Source organism: Amblyomma mixtum, chromosome 3 (genome assembly GCF_055824585.1).
Source record: "Amblyomma mixtum isolate Tamu chromosome 3, ASM5582458v1, whole genome shotgun sequence".
Classification (NCBI taxonomy): Eukaryota; Metazoa; Arthropoda; class Arachnida; order Ixodida; family Ixodidae; genus Amblyomma; species Amblyomma mixtum.
In genome coordinates this window covers 95,150,029-95,168,518 of record NC_143014.1, presented here as the reverse complement: position 1 = coordinate 95,168,518, position 18,490 = coordinate 95,150,029, and the positions used below count along the sequence as shown (strand labels likewise).

General features: G+C 43.1%; 3 protein-coding genes across 4 annotated transcripts in view; 2 read left to right on the top strand and 1 right to left on the bottom strand.

Annotated features, from left to right (window-relative positions):
• LOC149351015 (F-box only protein 22-like) overlaps positions 1 to 9,668 on the top strand; it is a 35,441-nt gene extending 25,773 nt beyond the window's left edge. Inside the window, exons 4-5 of one of the 2 annotated variants that reach the window (XM_089580205.1) lie at positions 1,544 to 1,591; positions 8,304 to 9,668. In XM_089580205.1, coding sequence (XP_089436331.1) covers positions 1,544 to 1,591; positions 8,304 to 8,934 — 679 coding nt within the window. In that variant the 3' untranslated portion in view covers positions 8,935 to 9,668. The remainder of the gene's footprint in view (positions 1 to 1,543; positions 1,592 to 8,303) is intronic. The other variant, XM_089580206.1, reaches the window with a different exon arrangement.
• Positions 9,669 to 12,184: 2,516 nt separating this feature from the next.
• ppl (glycine cleavage system H protein, mitochondrial) lies at positions 12,185 to 16,739 on the top strand. The gene is made up of 5 exons (XM_089580203.1): positions 12,185 to 12,440; positions 13,094 to 13,173; positions 14,239 to 14,302; positions 15,481 to 15,612; positions 16,585 to 16,739. Exons 1-5 carry the CDS (start codon positions 12,308 to 12,310, stop codon positions 16,677 to 16,679), a joined length of 504 nt encoding a protein of 167 aa, XP_089436329.1. The 5' UTR covers positions 12,185 to 12,307; the 3' UTR covers positions 16,680 to 16,739.
• Positions 16,735 to 18,277, bottom strand: LOC149351013 (dynein light chain roadblock-type 2-like). Its single transcript, XM_089580204.1, has 3 exons — positions 18,211 to 18,277; positions 17,696 to 17,771; positions 16,735 to 17,057 (listed from the first exon to the last, which is right to left on the bottom strand). The coding sequence occupies exons 1-3, from the start codon at positions 18,214 to 18,216 to the stop codon at positions 16,846 to 16,848; spliced, it is 294 nt and encodes a 97-aa protein (XP_089436330.1). The 5' UTR covers positions 18,217 to 18,277; the 3' UTR covers positions 16,735 to 16,845.
• Positions 18,278 to 18,490: the final 213 nt, after the last annotated feature.

Genomic DNA, 18,490 nt, shown 5'->3' with positions numbered 1-18,490 from the left:
TCTCCTTGCAGCTTAAGAGCCTGGTTGTTGAGAGATCTTAAAGAGCAGCCGGAAAATTTTAACGCTATATTCATTTTAATTTAATTCATGAACAAAAACAAGAAACAGCGTAAAAGCAAAGTATAAGTTGTTATGTTCGTAATTATACAATGCTTTATGAAAGTGCTGGTGGTCATCAGTGGTGGCGAGAACAAAGCATTCAGAACTGCAGTTATTGGCAGGAGATTATTCTGACTTTGTAGGAGTGATCATTGAGCACAGAATGATAGAATGGATTAGAGATAATTCCATTACACAAGTGTGTGTTATATATTATGAAATAGGCAAATGTGAGAAAAACGGCGTTGAGAAGCAAGTAAGGGTAAATTTAGGATGTTTCATGGTTAAGGCACTGTAGTATAGCTGTAGTTGCGAAGAATGAAACATGTGGCTATGTTTTGAATCAGTGGAAATGAATTAATTAGCTTGGAACAGCTTCGGCCTACACAGTCCAAGCGTACTGGTTTGGTTTGGTTTATGGGGTGTAACGTCCCAAAGCGACTAAGGCTATGAGAGGCGCTGTAGTGGAGGGCTACAGAAATTTCTACCACCTGGGGTTCTTTAACATGCACTAACATCGCACAGTACACGAGCCTCTAGAATTTCTCCTCCAAAGAAATTCAACCGCCACAGCCGGGATCGAACCCGCGTCTTTCGGGTCAGCAGCCGAGCACCATAACCACTGAGCCACCGCGACGGCGTCCAAGCGTACTAAAGTTTAGTATGGTCTAGTGTTTTGTAAAGAAGCAATTTTATGGATTTTGGACCAGAAGAAAAGTTGCGTTAAGGGTATTAGAGCAGTCTGTTAGCATTATATGGTTAATATGAACGGACCAGGTAGATTTTGACCTTTATTTATTTATATTCATGTTACCCCTAAAGGCCCTCTTCGGGAGGGTATTACATAGGGGGAGGATACAAATTTTTAATAAACGTGTTACATTTTAAGAACAATTGCTACAATAAAAACAGTAATTAGAACACAATACAAAAAACAAAAGGGAAAAACAAAAACAACTTAATCAGAACACATTTTCATCACAGCGAATGAGATTGGGGAATTTTTTTGTCACTTTCTGCAGCAATGTCCGATTGCAAACTATTCCACTCAGTGACAATATGAGAAACGAATATGTTGGCCTAAGACAATGAATGGCACTGTACGCATTTAACTTTGAAAGAGTGATCACGTTGTGGAAAGATGGCATGAGGTGACTGAATTAAGTCATTACGAAGCGATGGATGGTGATAAAGGTTGTACAAAAGCGTTAGACGAGCAAGTTTACGGTGATATGATATTCCAGCTCAGTATGTTTCTTTAAAGCTGGAACGGTTGTGAAAGGTGAGTAGTCCGTACATATTAAATGAACAGCATGGCTCTGCAAGGATTTGATGTTACTGATAACATAGGCTTGATCAGGATCCAAAATGTGTAGCGTAATCAGTTTTAGGGCGTATTAGAGCGGTATTGGCATGTTTTGATATGGATCGGGGCATATTTCAGGTTACATTTGAGAAGGCGAAGTGAGCGGCTAGCAGACACTAGGTTCAGGTAAGTATGGTGACTCCATGTTAAGTAAAACTGAAGGTGCACTCTCAAGGCACTTATATGTTGTCGTTAGTTCTGCAGTATTATCATTAAAAATGTAAGTGGTTGGAATATTGGCTGATTGACGAGTGAAAGACATCTGTTTTGTTTCATAAATATTTAAGGTCATTAACCAGCATGAGCACCATGAGCTGACTGTGTCCAGGCCAGATTGTAAGGATTGGCGGTCAGCGTCACTAGTAATGTTACGCTAAATTTGGCAGTCATCAGCAGAGTCGAACTTTACATAATACACAGGCAAGCAAATCATTAATATAGATAAGGAAAAGCAAAGGACTGAGCAGAAGAAGAGTTAGAATTATTAACCAAGGTGAACTGATTTCTAGACGAGAGAAAGTCATTCATCCATGAGAGCACATTATGGTGGATGTTTTTGTAGAAGTCTGTGATGAGGGACCCATTCGAAAGCTTTTGAAAAATCTAGAAATACTGCATCCTGAAAGCCCATGTCAAGTGATAAATATAAGTCATTAGTAAAGGCAGCGAGTTGAGTATCACATGAAAAACTTTTGTGAAAGCAGTGATGATATTTGGTTTATGGCTTATAGTTTATAGGGTTTAACGTCCTAAAAGCGACTCGGGAGGCTAGACGTCATAGTGAAGGGCTCTGGAAATTTCGACCACGTCGGGTTCTTTAACGTGCACTGACATCACACAGTACACGGGCCTGATGATATTTGAAAATAATGCTATGATCTTTGAGGTAGTAAATGACTTGGCTGCAAATGATATGCTTGTTTTCAAAAGGGGCTGGTTAATTAGCTTGGTCGATAAATGAGTGGGGAGGAATGCCCATCTGATTGGAAAATAGGTATTACCTTGGCTATCTGCCAATCATTAGGAATTAGTCTGTTTGATAATGATTGCGAGAACAAACCAGACAAGACTGCGCAAATGCTTTGTGATATATTCTTAACACAGTCACTGCAACGTGGGTCACCGCCAGGTCACATCATTTATCCATGCTGTGGGGCCTCGAATACTGAGTCAGATAATGAAGCCATACGGTCAGATTTTATTGTGAAGTCTAAGGAAGATGACCTGTGTATAAAATATGTCTCACGGCTTCATCGTGGGATCCAGAGTTCATGGTTGCATAGCATTAAAAAATGACATGACCCACCAGTGATCCGCGACGCAGTGAACGTGTGAAGTATCTTTATGTTAAAGACGAGATGATTTGAACTACAAGTGATTTTAAGATTGTTTAATAAAGCTAAGATAACCACTTCATTAATAACTATTTCAGGCATGCAGATGTCGTGAAATGTATCTAAGTGAGCATATAAGCCAATATTTTCATTGATAAATACTGAAGAGAAGGTATGATGCCGTTAGTCAGCAAGCAAAATGTCAGGATGAAAGCTGGGATTTTCGATGCGCCAGAATTTACAAGGGTTTTCGGTTAGTAGAGATGACAAATCATGATTGAAAGCCGCCACAGTGGCTCAGTGGTTATGGTGCTCGGCTGCTGATCCAAAAGACGCGGGTTTGATCCCGGCCGCGGTAGCCAAATTTCGATGGAGGCGAAATTAGGCCCATGTGCTGTGAGATGTCAGTGCACATTAAAGAACCCCAGGTGGTCGAAATTTCTGGAGCCCTTCACTGCGGCGTCTCTCATAGCCTGAGCCACTTTGGGACGTTAAACTCCATAAACCAAACCAAGCCAAACAAAATCATGATTGAAAAAACGATGTCGAGAGGATTTGAGCAGTGACTGGACTGGTATTCTTTGTCACTTTTCTTGTACCTTTCTCACTTGCTTGAAAGACCATTTTTTACCGCCTGCCGGTACAATCACTTTCTCTTGTTATTCATATGGTGCAACTTCTGATTAAACCATGGTGCATTGCTGTTACATCTTATGGATATGAGGGGCATGAAGTCTAATCTTAGTAAGAGCATTTTTGAATTATTCCAGTTTTGTTCACCAGTGCACATGAAATATTTGTTCAATAACTGGGCAGACAAATAATCTATTCTGAGTTAATCTTGTCGTAGTTAGCTCTGCTGTATTATCTGATTTGTTTAATAGTAGTCTTCTTTTCATTAAAGGAACGGGTAATGCATCCTGTTATTACGTTGTGATCCGAAATTCCGTCTAAATGAATTATGCCGGAACAAACATCAAGATTATTTGTTAATACTGATTCAGTAATGTTTTCAGTGCTCGATGTATGGTGCGTGGGATTGGTAACAAGTTGTGGCGATGAAAAATCTAAACATGACTGAATAAACATATCAGCTTCAGTTTCACCTGCTGTGACGAATTGTGTGAATCAGTTTATATTAGTAAAATTGAAGTCACCAGATATGAGTAGAGCAGAGTTTGGAAATTGCGTACATATTTCACATAGAATTCTATGAAATTCGGAAGGAGATGGTGCCAATTCGATTTTTGATTCTAATTCAGTGGCACACTTTGGTAATGCATCCAAGTCATTCCTTAGGCCGATATGAATTAAGAACCTTATTCAGTGTTTCCAAAACCGTATTATTACTTGTCTCCAAATGTTGAATGGCAAGGGCCAAATTGTCCAGCTTGTCCTCCCGTGCCTTAGTCGTAGGCCTAGGGTTGGATTCAATGTCGTCGCCAAGAAGTAGGAGGCATCAAAGGTACAACAAAGCAGCAAGAGCACATTTAAAAGAACTGAGTAGCCATGACACCGCGAAAAGGCAAACATTATTGTCACAGTAGCCGTTTGTTTCGTACTGACTATCCTGGAAGAACATCAGTGGTGAGAGTGACATCATAACTGTGGTGCCATGGCCCGGTACATTGATGCAATGAGCGCATTTTTGAGCTGCTGGGTCAGCTGACACCATTCCATGTTGCCGAACCAAATTCAGCATAGAGTCCATAACTGGCGGTAGGGGATGCGGTGCACATCTAAATGCTTCGCTGACTGTCCGGTCGCACAAATCCTTGAGGCATCAGGACATGAAGGTAGTTGTGGAATGACGAGCCTTAGTGGTGTGGGTGTGACAGGTGACAGCTGGCCCAAGAACAATAGCAGTAGCACCTGGAAGAACATAAGCGCTGAGAGTGACATCGTAACTGTGGTGCCATCTATATTGTTACGGCATACGACTTACGCTGACCAAGAGCGCGCTACACTAGACGAATAAAAGAAGAGGCGCAGGGCGAGCGCGCGGCGCTAGCACGAGAGGTAGAGAACGAAAGAGAATTGCTGCGGCCGGATGTGTTTTTCCTGGGTCTCCTGCTTTCCTGTGTGGCTTTCTCTGCGTGGGCCCGCCGTCCCGTAACAATACGTACTCATTACTTATGCACAGTCGCAGACAGAAGAATATACTAGACCACGCTTCTGAGTCTTCCGACGCGTTACCTAGCAGAATGTAGTGGATGTTTGATCCATGTGCAAGTAGTGTTTTCTTTTGCCCTTGCTCATAAAGGTATCAAATATTTCTATTTTCGTTACTCAGCACAACAGGAGAGTTTGAACATGGAAGCATGGTCCATATTATTTTGTCCGCGACTGTACATATGTACTTCGGGGTAGCAGTGTAACGTTATGGATTCAAGTATCGTATTTTTTAGGGTTGTGCGAATATTTGAAATTTCAAATACGAATCAAATATGTTTGTTATTCAGTTCATATTGTTTGAAAAATTTACATTTGAGAATTTCCATATATTCAGCAGCATCGTGGTGGCTCAGTAGTTATGGCGCTCGGCTGCTGACCCGAAAGGCGCGGGTTCGATCCCGGCCGTAGTGGTCGAATTTCTATGGAGGCGAAATTCTAGAGGCCTGTGTACTGTGCAATGTCAGTGCACGTTTCAGCTGGTCGAAATTTTCGGAGCCCTTCACTACAGCGTCCCTCATAGCCTGAGTCGCTTTGGGACGTTAAACCATCATAACTTAAACTGAACTAAACGAATATCTAGCCAACCTTTATAAATCTGACCATGGCAAAGCCACAATATTATGGCAAAATTTCTGAAGATCGAGTTTAAAAAGCTGTACAAAGGCATCCTCTTCTCTTTCTTCATCATTTATCCGGTTACATTCAGGCACTGTCAGCCTTGCTTGGACCTATGTGAAATTCCACAAGTACACTTTCCTACATATCACACGTGATGAGAACACGAAGGCCGACCACTCGCTTCGTACACCACGAGAAAACACTCATTTTTTTTTCCTTTCTTCGATCCTTCCATAATGCGTTACATACTTAATGCCTACACTCATGGCATTCGGCCTGTCATCTTCACAACTCTCCTAGCGTATGCTCTGCCGTCTCATTTTGGTCAACTATGATATGCTAGGAAGCCCACTTGTGAAATTTTACATGAGGCTTCCAAAAAGAAGAGTCGAGGTGTCTCAGCAATACAAGCGATCGTTTAAAAATCCAACCTATTGCATGGTGCATTGTAGCCCGCACACCTCTGACATGCACATAACGATGGTAGGGGTGCCCCTGTAGCTAGACCAAAAAATAGTCTGGCAGTGCAGTTTCGATTTCCGAACTTCGCCGCTAGCACGCAGCGATGGCGGCGTTCGGCTGATCATTCAGCAGCTGTCTGAACCCAGTTGCTCTTCACTTTCAGGCGCCAACTGCATTGTCTCTAGTCATTTCATTCTCTTTTTAGGAGGAGTCTCACTGTTCCAATGCCGATGTACATTCCGCTAGCTTACAGCTGTGGTGTTCTTTCAGCATGCCAAAACCATGCGCTTGTCACGGGCTTTTCGAGATGGAGCTTCCTTAGGAGGCTTCACTGTGTTTTCTGCAGTTTTTTTTTCTTGAGGGTGGCGGGCATTTTATAACTCGACCTTTGGATAATGAAGCAGACAAGGGAAGGAGATTGAGGAGCTCGTTATGTATATGAGAGAAGCCAACAGCCACAGAAACCAAGGAGCATAGGGTATTTTTTCTTTTCTTTTTAATTTCTGGTGTTGTTTAGTGGAGATTATTAGTGAATATTTTATTGCCTAAAAATAATCAATTAGAAAAGCAGAAGAAAAACAGCCACATGCCGCCGATGGGATCCGAACACACGACCTCCAAATTATGCGTCCAGTGCTCTACCAACTGAGCTAAAACGACTGCTGTCTAATCTACTTTTGGGGGTATTTATGTTTACCTGTAACGTAACCTTGAGAGTGTTCACCAGCACCACCCTTCTCCATAAGTGGCGGATATAGTACGTTCTGTAGTACCGCTGGTGTGACATGGAACGTCATCGAACGGCAAGGGCAGAAGCTATGTGGGAACCCTCTTATGCTTCGTATGGCGTCAAGACTGCCAGAACCAAGGCCTTCGTTAAGCAATTAGACAAAGGAAAGAGATTGAGGGGGACTTTTTTTCTTTTTTTGAAATTTCTGGTGTTGATCAATGGAGTAAGAAAAGAACAGTAGCGCAACCAAGACGAACACAAGAGAGGACCACACAGGACTAGCGCTAAACTTCATCTAACTTTATTTACTAACAGCGCAGCAAATATAAGGAAAACCAGGACACGTGCAGAGAGATACCAGTTTCCACACAACACTATCTACAGAACCGTTCAAGATACGCCATTTCCGATTTGAAGAGGTTCACCGACGTATCGCTAACACAAGATACACCTCTTTTCCTTATATGAAATGCTTCCAATAGTTCCCTTGCCCTTGTGTCTTTGCTTCTACCTAAAATGATCAATGGAGATTATTAGTGAATATTAGTGAATCGGGTCCCACCGGCGGCATGTGTTTTTTTTTTCTGCTTTTCTAATAATTATTTTTAGGCAATAAAATATTCACTAATATTCCCAGAACTCCTCGTCCACACTTAAACTTTTAAAGCCACACGGTTCTGCACAGACTCTATTTATTATATACATGGCTTAGAAATGAACCCATTTTGATGGCACAGTGTATGGAGCTTGCCTGGATGCTGTGAGTTGGAGCCATTTAGCAGCTTCCTTTGTGTGCTGCTGAATGGGGATAATATCCTCTTCGCTTCAACTAACCAGGTGCAAGCCAACGTAGCCCAATTCCACTCTCTGAGGCCTGTTGGTTTTTCTTGTGAGATTGAGAATTGAACTTTGGGTTCGTTTTTACTGTAGTAACTGTACGAGGGACTTTTTTTAGAGCAAATGGTGTCAGTATCATAGTGTACGTCATCGTGTGAAGTGGCCAGTTATTCAGGTGAGCCTGGAAGTGCCTGCAGTAAGGGGGGCAGGAGTGCATACAGCTACTGCTGTTGCTTCTTTGTCCTAGAGGCAAGGACAGGAGGTCTGGGAGTTTCCTTTCAACAGGCTGTTTAGAGCATTGAGTTCTAACGTTCTCACAGCCGCCGCAGTGGCTCAGTGGTTATGGTGCTCAGCTGCTGACCCGAAAGACGCGGGTTCGATCCCGGCCGCGGCGGTTGAATTTCTTTGGAGGAGAAATTCTAGAGGCCCGTGTACTGTGCGATGTCAGTGCACGTTAAAGAACCCGAGGCGGTCGAAATTTCCGGAGCCCTCCACTATGGCGTCTCTCATAGCCTTAGTCTCTTTGGGACGTTAAACCCTATAAACCAAACCAAACTATCTAACGTTCTCGTCTGTGCACTTCAGTATAAAATTTAGCATTTTATTTTGCTACTTTATAAATTGGAATTGATCTTTCAGCTGCAAGCTCCCTGCTAAAATTTCCCTTGCGCGTGCTCTGCAGGTTTGCCAGTGACCACTTCAAGAGCCTTGTGGGACTTCCTGTGGGCGATGAGACCCTGGATGTGAAGTGTGTCCTGTGGTTTGCTGTCAACGACTTGATCTTTGATGATGCTGAGCATTTCATGTACGAAGTGGTGGATGACTTTGTTGCCAGCTGCGGCGCTCGGCGCTTTGCTCTTGGGGGAGCAGTCCTCGACAACATGACTGTGAAAGATGGCCAGGAAAGCATTGACGAGTCTGGAATTTTTGGTGGCTTCTGCTTCTCTGGAGATAATGTGCACTCTGCATCAATGATACTGCAGCCTACGGTGCGAGGTGCTCGGGCAGTTGAGCGAGAGTTGACCAACCTCAAGAAGGCCTCTGGATTTGACACCTGGGACAGGTGCTCTACCGTTGGTTTCATGTTTGCTTGTGTAGCACGTGGTTCCAAGCTCCACGGCAAGACCAGCGTAGAGGCAGATGCATTTGCACGTGTGTTCCCAGGCATACCACTGATGGGCATTTTTGGGAAGGGAGAAATTGGAGTCAATTATGTGCCAACTAATGAGCCACTGGCAGCTAAAGCCCGAGACTTTACCTGCCTGCATGGCTACACCACTGTCTTTGTTCTGCTGTGTTTGGGCAGATGCTAATAGTTGTTCTTGCATGCTAAGCAGGCAATGATCAACTATATTTGCTCTATGCTGCGGTGCCTACCATGGGGCTAGAGAACCAATTTTTTCCTTGTGCATAATGCCCTAAACGAGAAAAGCTAGGTGTCTCAATGTGAGGTCGTACTAGTTTTTGTCCATTTGGCATGATATTGGCCTGATTGAACACTGAACACCAAGTGCAGATAGTGCAAGTCCATTGAAAGGATGTCAGACTCTGATCAAACATCTTTGCACTTGTGAAAAAACTTCCTTTTTGCATTGCTGTGCCCATCCTTGGCTGGAGCAAGTTCGTGCCCCCCCCCCCCCCCCCGCCCCCCCCTTTTTTTTTTTGCGGGGAATTCTGAACTTCAGTCAAGCTTTGTGCAAGGAAGCCCTATCATGACCAGGAATTCTGAACTTCAGTCAAGCTTTGCACAAGGAAGCCAAATCGTGACCAGGACTTCTGAACTTCAGTCAAGCTTTGCACAAGGAAGCCAAATCGTGACCAGGACTTCTGAACTTCAGTCAAGCTTTGCACAAGGAAGCCAAATCGTGACCAGGACTTCTGAACTTCAGTCAAGCTTTGCACAAGGAAGCCAAATCGTGACCAGGACTTCTGAATTTCAGTCAAGCTTTGCACAAGGAAGCCCTATCGTGATCAGGACTTGCATTCTTTAGCTTGATGTGGCTGGTAAGGCACCAAATGCAGAATAAAGCCAGTGGCAGTCTTTGTCTTTCTGCTCTATTTCACTTCTTGTGCTCACACTTGAGCAACTGCCAAATGCCATTTCAAAGTTTCCAAGGAACCAAAAACATTGGACTTCTCCATGTAATAGACTCACCGCTATTACACCAAAAGCTGTTCAGCAGCCATGTTAACCCATTAGCGCCCAGCGTACTTTTAAAAGTACAGTTAAATTTTTTATGATTTCAACATGAAAGATTGAGTTTTTCTTTTCAAGTAGGTCATGCTATTGTCACCAGGGTATCGGTCGACGCCCCATAACTAAGAAGTCACGTTTCCTCTTCTCAGTATGTCATCTTTCCGTGGTGAAACTTCAGGATGCTTGTTTCCCACGAACTGCACTGGTAGTCGCTGGCTTATAATTTTCTCGCAGCCACGTTTATGTGCATATTGTGCTAGTTTAAAGTATAGAGCAGCACGAAATACGAAAATAAATTATGGATGCTTTGAATATCCCACAACTTTGGCTTTTTTTTGCACTATGATGAATTATATGCTGCTGTGCTTTCTATAGTATGCTGGGTCTTCCAGTGTACACGACAGCGCCTATCTATTCCAGGTCATAGATCTTATGGTTCCTTGCAAATTTTCGGAAAAAACCACTTTGTCTGCTCAGCGAGGCCTCAGAGACTGCTGTACTTCTTGCTAGCTATCCAGAGTATGATGATGGTAAGATTTTAAATGGTTATAATAAAGTTTTGGTTATAGGAACTGGATGTTCTGCAAAGCAGACGGTTACTGTCATACTTTTCACACATACTGTGGAAAGTTCTTGAGTTTGGAAAAGAAAATTTTGTAAGCGCATGTTGTCCTGTCATTGCCAGAGGTGATTTTGACGCTTAGTAACCGTTTCATCTTTTTTGGCAAATTTTTTACCAGTCAAGACAAAGAATAACACTCTGCCGGGAAGAATTTCAGGCTACAGGAATCATTTGCCAAAACTGGTTTAGGAAGTGCTCACTTGACCCAAAGAAAGCAATGGAATAGAAGCAGCCAGGAAAATTGGTTCTTGCTTCAGTAGTGTAGGTTACGTGCTTTTATTGAAGTCTGAGGACAACAGTGTAGTCAGTATGGCCTGCAGCTATAACAGCTTTGAGCTTACATGTTTTGTAAAGCAGTGGTTGCCTAGAGCGCACGAAAAACAGGACTTCTGTAAGCCACAACTCCGTTCCTTTTACAGCAGTGGTATGGCAGGCGTAAACCTTTCGGATCAAGCCGTCAACTGCTACTACATCGGCATCAGGGACAAAAATTGTGGGTGCCTGTTGACCCAAAAGCTCCACTTTGCCATTGTGAGTGCCAGAACTATCTACCAAATTGCTAAAGAAGAGTCTGCTGACTATTTTTGCTTTGGTAAGAACGTTGCTCGTCATTGCCAATGCCTTGACATGCAGCAACCAGCGTTTCGCAGACACTCTGGCTCAAACGTTTATGATGCTTCTTTGAAAAGGAGAAAGCTTCCCGCACAAATTAGAATAACTGCGGCGCCAGTATAGCCAGAAAAGATTCATGAGGGCCTGCAAGAAGTGCTATATCACCCTGCGTAAAAATCACGGACACATGAATAAAATTTATGCCACTTAATAGGAGTGGAGCGTAGATGCCACATGTGCTATGGGGGCACCCAGCGTACTATAAAAAGTACACCTGTATAACTTTGGAACGAATGAAGCAATCATAACAAAATTTAAGTGATGTTTTCTTTATAGAGGATTATGTGCTAAAAATGAAGAAAATATAATATGGCCTAACAGTTTAGAGCTGAAACAGTAGGGAAAGAAGCCATATATACACATTTTGTTGGAAGGCCCACGTTTTATATGCCTTCGTACCTTTGTGTTGCATACCTTCCGCTGTTTATCCGCCAGCATCTGCCTAGATGTGTAGACAGAGTGCGGAGGTATGCTTAACTGGGACAGACAGCTAGCGCCGAACTGCCATTGCTGCCGTGGTCATGGGTGTCATCTGTTGCGAATTAAAGTTCCTCTTTGGCCAAATCGCCAACACGCATTGCAGTGAGGAGCCTGGAGTGCACACGTCTCTCGGTGAAATAGATACTTTAATTTGTTCACGCAACCTCAAAAGCGGCAGCACAGTTCCTTGTAGCAGATAGTATATTGAAAAACTATTTATGGGCGGCTGTCGCTGCGTCGCCGCACGGCCCCATGCCCGGTGGCAGGAGGTAGTAGGTGCGGTGGGCTCCTAACTGGCGACGTATCGATAATTCGCAAGTGGACGTTAAAGGTTACGAGGTCGTCAAAATTATACAGGAGCCCTCCACTACGGCATCTCTCTCTCTCTTCTTTCACTCCCACCTTCCTCCTTTCCCTTACGGCGCGGTTCTGGTGTCCACCGAGATACTGTGCCATTTCCTTTCCTCAAAAACAAATTTTCAATTTTCTGCTCACTCACGTAGCGCTAGGCGCGATTCCGAAACCGAAACTAATTGTTCGACGCCAGCGTCACTGCGTGGAGAAGGCTGCTTTTACGAAAAATAAAACCCGGCGTCGTCTGGTCTTCGAACGCTGCCTGCTGCGCTTATCACTACCAAGGGTAGCGAACCGAGCTTCTGCTCATCGCGCAGATTGTGCGGTGGTAAGCGTCGGAGACACATTTAAGAATTTTACTATGGCAGCTGTTCGGTGCATCGTGCGTAGTACAGTCCAGCATTCCTTTTACTTGAGGCGTGATGGCTTTAGATCCTTGCAGCGATGTGCTGGTTCATCGCGATGCTTCACCTTGAGTGCATCGTCCAAGGCTGGTACGTCTCTTACCAATAATTCGTACATTATTAGCTGGTCAACCTACTCTTTCTTGCTGGTAAACTGCTTCAAACCCGCGTTCATCTAACTGATCCACGCACGTGTTCTTTCTTGTGACGTAAAGTCGCGATATTTTCCGTGGTTGCCCGGTTATGTAGCGCACGCTATGGCTGTGCCGCGGTAAATACGAATGTATTTATTCGTTTGATGTGCTTTGCTCGTGTACCAGGTGTCTCTATTCCTTTTTGGCGTAAACAAGCTGCTACGATGCAAGCGAGTACTTCGTAAATCGTACGACGTGCCCTTGGAGACTCAGTGGTGTGATACGGCAAATCGGACTTTTATCAGCGCGGGCCTCTCAGAGAAACCGTTTATCTTTGCGGGTGAAGACACGCGACGTGTGCCGTGACCATGACTCTGCAATTTTTTCTTAGGCAAATAATAACCTTTTAACGACTTTTTTTTAAACCAGCCTAAATTGTTAATGCACGGAATTGGGTGCTGCAGTGGAACCGTTGCTGCAGGAAATTAGCTGCGTGTATGTTGCGTAAAATAGGGCAATATGTACCTTGTGAGCATTTTTTTTTTCTTTTGAAGCGCTTCTCAAAAATACAAGGAAAGTTGCACCTTTTCACATTCACTGCCTTTACAGAGCGAAGATTTTCAGAAAAGCATGAGTGGGTCGTGGTGGATGGAGATGTTGGCACGGTTGGCATTTCACAGCATGCGCAGGTATCAGTACTCCAGGTTTATGGTTTATTATGCACTCACAGCGTTATGGCACTTTGTGCTGAAGACACAGATGCATCTGTTGATAGCCTCTGGAGATCTGCAATATCAGACATATACATCCGTTAATTCATCCATGCATGGGATCCGGGGGGCGCAGCTAGGGGCAGGGGCTAATCGAGCTGAATGTCTTTACTCAAAGCTCGTCAACTTGCTAATAAGGTGTAGTTTTCATTTGCCTTCCAACCTCCTAAACGAGGGTCATTACAGCAACCAATACCCTCTGTAAAGAAAGTAATTAGAAAACAATTGTGGTTAAAATTCTGTAGGAGATTGTAACACTTTTGATCCCTAATCTGGACAAGAATGTGCTGGAGGTGAAATCACTGCAGATTACAGGAAAAACCCTGGTAATGTGAGTGTAAGCAAACAGTGTCTATGACATGCCTTCTACATCTGTTGCTTTTTTTCTCTCCTTATTTTCCTTTAGAATATAGCAAAGTCGTGGTTTCTGTCTTTATATCTAGTTTCTTTTTGTGAAAATTTCTTTGCTGCTGCAGGCACACAGGGTGTCTGGCTCATCTTCTTGATGCAGCTGCATTAGTTTTTTGCGGCCTTTTGGCTATGGTCTGCTCTGCCTGCTACTCTTTGGGACAGTGAAAATAGAGTGGGAAATTTGAGTTTTGCATGTGGCATATAAAGCTAGACGAAAAGGTCCACAACTCAATTTCTAACGATCTTAAATTTGTTTCATAAAGTGCGATTGTGCTTCTGTTCAGTCTGGAGCATCTAGCTCTTCGTAGAAGCCTCCCTAATTCCTTGCCTCGATTGAAAATAGAACCATATGCTGCGACTGTTTTGTTTCAAGGAACTTGTGCTTACCTGGCCACCTGGCAAGCTTGCTTCCTCTGCTGAAGCAAGCTTCAGCACAGGAAAACCATTGTGTGTCCATGCGACATGGTCTGAATGGCCAATCGCATTACTGCATGAGCATTGATGGTTGTTTAGCCATTGAGAACATGGGAGAAAAGAAAACTGGTTTACTCAAATTTGGCTTTGCTTTTACAGGAAGCACTCGGGGATGTAGTCTACGTTCAGCCCCCAGATGTTGGCACAGAACTCGCACAGCATGGTTTGTTGTTTCACTTAATGTGCTGTATTTATCCTGTTTGTTCCATCACATATGCAGTCAACAGAAATGTTTCTGTGAAATGCCTTTAAAGAGTGGCGCAGAAGTGAGAGTTAGCCGCGCTATTGCTTCAGTATTCCGTTTTTGTTTCATTAACGTCAGGCCTTGTTTGAACTATGAAAACTTGCAAGAAATGCTTTGAACATCCTGTATATGTGGGAGGTACTCCTCTGCCATTGTGGCACTACATGCGTAATATCTACTAATGGCATATGGTGGTCAAGTGATGATAACTTCAAAGTCGGGGCTGCAACCTCATGAAGCCCAAACAGGCATCTGCCATGACGGCTCAGTGACAGTGGCTGAGCCCAAAGTCTCGGGTGCCATCCTGACTGCAATGGCTGCATTTTGATCAGAAGGAAATGCAGAAATACGTGTGTACTGAGATTTAAGTGCATGTTAAAGGACCTCAGGTGGATAAATTTTGGAGCTTACCTCTGTGTTATGCCTCATAGCCGACAGTGTTGTCACATTTAAGAGATGGATGGTTGCAGTCAGCTTTCTGTGGGCCACATAGACAGCCAATACAAGAGTTTATTATGGCCATTGCAAGTCAGTTACGGTTGTGAATAAAATACAAAATAATTAGGACTGGCTCTGTGTATGTCAAAAAAAAAACAAAAAAAAAACGCCCTTTCTCTGTAAAGTAGCATACATAAAAGAATTTTTTTAGACTGTTGTACACTTCTTTTGTAGTGTTCACTTTTGTTGAGTCGTGGCAAGTTTGAACCCAACAAATTTGTGGGAAACGAAATGTCAGCAGCCCATTTATAGAACAAAAGTGAGGTTCTTTTTACATGACCAAAAGGCATTTGGAGTTTATGCTAGATGACATGGTAAGGGCCTCTCGAAATAAAATTTCACATTATGCACAAGGAGTGCCTTTTAACCTGGATGAAGCACCAAAAAGAATGCTTCATTCCTGCTGTAGCAATTCTTGCATAACGCTGTCATGGATGTCTGCTTCCTCTGTCTACTACTACATGTTCCAAGGATTGATACTCAAGTCTAGATGGCTCTTGAGCTTGCTTAGTAATGGCTGTTTTTTGTGGTTAGTGCTGTGCTTGTCAATATATGGTTTAGAAAGTGTGCCAAGTGTACTCTGATCTTTTTTCTTGCAGATGAATGTGGTGCCATCGAGAGTGTAAAGGCAGCCAGTGAGATATATACACCAGTTTCAGGAAAGATCACAGAGGTCAACAAAGCACTTGAAGACAAACCATCATTAGTAAACAGTTCTTGTTATGATGAAGGTGGGCAACTTGTTCCTACATTCACTACAGTGCACAAGACTTGGAATGTTGCATGCACAGAGGCTGTTTCTATTTAAAAACGAAGTTGAACAAATTGGCTGAGATTGAGATTGGATATGCCGCTAGCAGATGTGTTATAATAGCGGAAGAATGGAACACACTTTTCAGCATCTTTTGATAATCCAGCAGTTTGCTTCATAATTTGCCTCATGGCACTGTATAATTTAGCATCTTCGATGAACAGTGGCTGTATTTATTTAGAATTGAATAACACATTTCGAATTGGTTGAAAACTGTGCAAAAATGGGGTTCAAAGGAAGGGAAGCGTCTTGTCTCCCCTTCCTTTGTCCTTCATGTTATTTGTGTTGTTTTTCGTTGTCGATTTCATTTCTAAACATTGCAGTTGTGAAAAAAAAGCTTGTCCATTTTGTATGTAGACGTAGCAAATATGGAGCGCAGAGCTACTGCACTTTCCTCTTTTGCTTGTAAGCTGTGCCCACGGCTGTCAAGGCAAGTGCAGTGCAGTGCTGGTAAGGGCCATCTGGATGGAGGCTATCTTAGTTAAAAAAGAAAGAAGCCTCATATAGCCAAAGAAAGTGTGCAGAAGTGAAGACCCCTTTTTGGCCGTGTATAGTATCCTGCTCGCTGAGCAAGAATATGCCAATATCAGTTCCCTTTTTCAAGGCCTAACAAAGGATGGGGTCTGTTGAAACTCTCTAGTACAAGGAAAGGTGATGTGCGAAATGCTCTCATGGCTCATTTGAAAGAATGAAGCAGGCTTTGCCATGATGGTATAAAATGGCCTCGCCTCACTGTTGAAAATGCTACAATAGCATGTTCAGCATTGCAAGTCAAATTACAGTGCGCAAATGCTTCCGAAGTTCACTGCCCTACTGAACATCTGATATTATGTTGTGCCGCTGCATGGCAAAACCTTTAAGAGGCTAACACAGCCCTTTCAAACTGTTACAGGGTGGATCTTTAAACTCAAGGTGAAGAACCCGGATGAACTGAAGTCGCTCATGGACGAAAAAGCTTACGAAGAATTCCTCAAATCGAGTGCATAAGATGGAAGGGTCCCTGTGTAAATTGTTGGTACTGAATATATAAAAACACACTGCAGACTGCTTTAGATGTTTTTATTTGACAACTGGTTTTACAAGTGAAGTATCGCTGAAGGTAAGGGGATTAAATAAACTGTAGAATATCAGTGTCTCATCTGGCATCTTTTATTCATCCAGATGGATTCTGAACTACAACCAAACAGTAATTCTTATCTGGTGCTATCATAACTTCATGCTTTTTCGTACGCATTCTAAGAAATGTCAGGTCATTTCCAGGCTCCAGGTCTCGTAGAGTGCTTCGTGCCTGTTCACACAGTCTAGTGACAAGACCAGAGTACTGCAGCGTAGTTGTGTGGTCAAAAGAAGTTTTGATGGGTGCTCCTGCAATAAAAAATTGCAGATAAATGCTTCTTGTAGGTGAAGCAGAGTTAAGTGGTAAGTGTTTCAGTAAGAGGCACGGGGCAAGGCTTATTCTATACTTATTGAACTACAACGTTATTACAACTTTTTTCCCCCAGAACTGAGCAGTAAGCCAGACAAATCTTTGTCGGGTCAATTTTCGTTTTATTTTTTAAATATTTCGAAGTAAAAGATACATGCTAGCTTGGATCTTTGCAACAGTATGGCACCAAACCGAAAATAAACGCACACTTCCACCTTGTAGAAGTAGTAAGGGTAAGTTTTGTGCAGCTTTCGGCTTCACTTAATGCCAGGGTTTTTCAACAATGGCAATATAGAACACAATGTGTGCAGACGTAAGACGTCTCTTCAGTTCAAACGAAGCACGAGGAAATCTGCAACTTCCACAGAGTGCTCATACAAACAAACCTGTAAAGTTCTGGCAGCTTCGATTTGCTATTTTAATGACGAAAACACCTGAAATTTGAACGCGCTCTTTTCCTGAAGTATAAAGGCAAACAAGAAAAGCACACAATTAATGCTGCTCTACGCACCGGTAACAGTCATTGTACTACAGCGATAGCATCTTCCACGCAACCGTTTCAAATCGCGGCACTAACCTTCAGCTGTGGTGACCACCACACCCACAACTCCTTCTTGGTCCTTCAATTTTTTGAAGATCTCTTCTACTTCGGACTGCAGCAAAAGGAAAGAAGAGCGAAGTTTGGCTTTAATTTCGCGTTTCCTGTAGACGTCAGAAGCCGTCAAAGTGCACCAGAATTCATAAAAACACGTCACTTAGGAAATATTCACCCATCAGCTGAGAACTCAACTTGGACACATCGCATCCAAGACCATCCATGCTGGTTGTATACCTACTATTTAAAAGCATAACTAACCCGACGGAACAGCCCTTACCAGCACGTAAAGCATTACAGAGTCACGGCTGAGTAACGGTAATCGTAATTCAGTTTCTCTTTGACATCACGCTGCCAACACAACAGTCCACGATGAATGCCACATAGACAACGTTTTAACCGTATCAACAGTAATTAGCACTGCACGTTTCATCCATACAAATAAAGAAGGGTACAATACTGCAGTTTTTAGAAACGCAAAAAAAATGAGCACTCACCGTCATCACGCTCTGCACTCCGCCACTCCGCCTTGACTCAACCGCTCGCAACTGGCTTGGATTGGAGTGGGCAGAACGTCATTCATCCCGAAAGTCAGCCAGTCCAATTTTTCAGTTTCGGTTTCGTTTCTTTTTTTGTGCGCGTGGTATTTTGTCTTTTCGTCGTTCTTGTCTTTTTTTCATGACAGTGCCTACTTGTTGCGCCACGAACTGCATAAAAAGACCAACAGTCTTCGGGAAAGACGTTTCAAAAAGAATGGTCCTTTACATTTCAATTGGA